General features: G+C 68.1%; 1 protein-coding gene across 1 annotated transcript in view; it reads right to left on the reverse strand.

Annotated features, from left to right (window-relative positions):
* JAG2 (jagged canonical Notch ligand 2) overlaps nt 1-2,618 on the reverse strand; it is a 22,814-nt gene that overhangs the window by 13,404 nt on the left and 6,792 nt on the right. The window contains exons 4-5 of the mRNA XM_077756743.1: nt 1,487-1,544; nt 49-300 (exon numbers count right to left, since the gene is read on the reverse strand). Of these exons, the coding sequence (XP_077612869.1) occupies nt 49-300; nt 1,487-1,544 (310 nt within the window). The remainder of the gene's footprint in view (nt 1-48; nt 301-1,486; nt 1,545-2,618) is intronic.

Below are 2,618 nucleotides of genomic sequence, written 5' to 3' on the forward strand. Positions count from 1 at the left end.
CCGTGGACCCCTCCCCCCCACCCCGCTGGGCCCCCCGGGCACACTCACCCTCCTTGCACTCCTTGCCCATCCAGCCGTCCATGCAAGCCTTGTTGCCGTACTGGTCGCAGGTGTAGTGGCCGAAGAAGTCGTCACGTGGCCGGCAGAACTTGTTGCACGTGGCGCTGTAGTAGTTCTCGTCGCAGCGCACGCGGATCTGCAGCTCCAGGTGCGCCACGTGGCCGCTGAAGTGCAGGCTCTTCCAGCGGTCCTCGGGGTTGATCATGCCCGCGTGCGACACCCGCTCGATCAGCAGCTCCTCTGGGGGGCGGCAGAGTCAGCGGCGACCCCAGGGGGTGCGCGCCACGGGGAGGGGGGCGGGGCCAGCCGCGCTGCCCCCCCACTCCCAGGGCCTGCCCCCATCCCCCCCCATCTTAACACAAGGCTTCTCCCACCCCTGAGACACACGTGGGTTCCGTGATCTGGAAGCCAGGCCTCACTTCAAATTAAGCCACGAGGGGGTGAGCGGGCACCTCGCCCCTCCTCCCGCCACACTGATTAAGAGCCTGGGGAGCACTCCCACCCTCGCCCCATCCTGGCATGGCCTCACTCCCCACACCCCACGGAGCCCATCTGGCCAATGTGTCTGGCTGACCATCCCCACTGACCACTGCCCCGGGCCCCGCCCCTCCGGGCAGCCTGGGCACCCAGGGGTGTCTACAGGGGCCACACTGGCTCCTCCGTCCTGCCTGCTCCTCAGGCTGTCCCTGACCCCACCCTCTCTCTCATGACATCTCCCTTTGGAGTGGCCAGAGCCTCACTCACCCCACAGGCCACCCCTGGTCCCAGCACCCAGCGGCCTGTGCCCCGGCCTCCATCCTGGCCCAACAGTCCATGCTACACGTGGTGGCCTGAGCAATCCCGCCTCCAGGAAAAGGCCAGCATCCTCACGGGGCCACAGCCTCCGTGACCTGACCTTGGCTTCGCTAACCTCGTCACCCCCCCCATGCCCCCCCCATGCAGACACATGCTGCTTCTCCCAATTTGTCCCCGGAGAAGCCCTCTGCCCTGTCACCGTAAGGCCCACAGACCCCCATGCACAGGCGGGCCGACCAGCACGTGAGCCTCAGGGAAGGGCCAGTGAGCCCCACATTCTATGACATGCAGGCAGAGGAGGAGCCTCGCAGGGGCGCTCACTCTGCCGTGTGCCTGACACGGCCGCGGGAAAACACTCGCATCAGGATGACAGTACAGAAGCCGAGAGTGGGGTCAGGGTACAGGCACAGCTCCGCACATGGCAACTGTGTCAGAGCTTCCTAGCAGCCAGGGCAAAGAGGGAAACAGCACACTGGATCCCTGGGGTACAGGTACATGGGCCTTTGTCCCCAGCAGGCAGAGGACCAGGAATCTGACCACACGCATGTGGCTAAAGGGGGTCAGCCCCCCTGCGTCCTGAGGGAGCCCTGCGGGCACTGCCCGCCCGCCGCCCAGCCCCCAGCATACTCACCGTCCGGGGTGGTGTCATTGTCCCAGTCCCAGGCCTCCACGATGAGGGTGAAGGAGCGCTGCAGACACGGGCAGGCGGTCAGCCACCAGGCCGGACCCTGCCCCACCGCCTCCCTGCCCAGTGCCCCGACTCTGCTCCGGGGCCGTCCGGGCTCTGCCCGCCCCCCACCCCGGCACCCTCCTCACCTCACTCCTCTGCTCTGCGGAGCAGCTTCATGCCACATCTCAACAGACCCCAATGTGACCCAGGGGAGGGACGCTGCCCCCCCGCAGGCCATGAAGGCCCTGGGGACTTGGGCTCCTACAGCCCCAGTGGCCACCACCTGGCCAGCTAGACCAGCCGGATCAGCGGGGGGGCAGGGCGGAGGGCTGAGGGCCTGGCACAGCCCACGCGAGTGGCCACAGACCAGGGTCCCGTGGGTGGGAGCACCCCTGGGCACCTCACCAGGGCCCACACAACGTGAGGTCCTGCTGCGAGCAGACTCGAGAGGGACAGTGCCCTGTCACCACCCGGCTGGTCCCCCACCAGGCACACAGGGATGGAGGGCAGGACGCACACCCACCTAAGGCCCCCGATGGGCCCAGGCTGCCCCCAGACCGCAGCAGGTGCACGGCACCACAGCACACTACCCACAGACTTGCCTCATCTAAAGAGCAGAAAGAAGGGGCTCTGGCTGCACAGATGGGGAAACTGAGGCCCAGGGACTGCCCATGGATGCCACTCCCGACTGGCTCCTCCCAGGACCATCTGGCCCTCGCATCCGATGTGACGGGTACTGTCACCAAGTGTGCTCAGGGCCCGCCCTCCCCCCTGCTGTAAGCAGAGCCCAGAGCCGCGGGGCCCTCGTCCCGGCAGGTGAGCGCTGCAGGGGGGCAGGCCCAGCCCCTCCCTGCCCAGGCCTTCTGTGGCCCCTGGATGCACCGCTCAGCCCTCTCCAGACCAGCCGCCCCTCCATCCAGCCCTGGCTGCCCTGGGTTGGGGGCCCACGGCACAGGGCTGCCTCTGTGGCCGCAGGATGGCGGCTTCCCTCCCAAGTGGGGGGACCACGCCGGAGAGGCCAGAGTCCTCCCCACCCTCGGCACCCCCCACCTTCCGGCCCTTGCAGTCTGGCTGTGCCGGGGACCCCGGCACC

The sequence above is a fragment of the Crocuta crocuta genome, unplaced genomic scaffold (assembly GCF_008692635.1).
Source record: "Crocuta crocuta isolate KB4526 unplaced genomic scaffold, BGI_CrCroc_1.0 scaffold729, whole genome shotgun sequence".
NCBI lineage: Eukaryota > Metazoa > Chordata > Mammalia > Carnivora > Hyaenidae > Crocuta > Crocuta crocuta.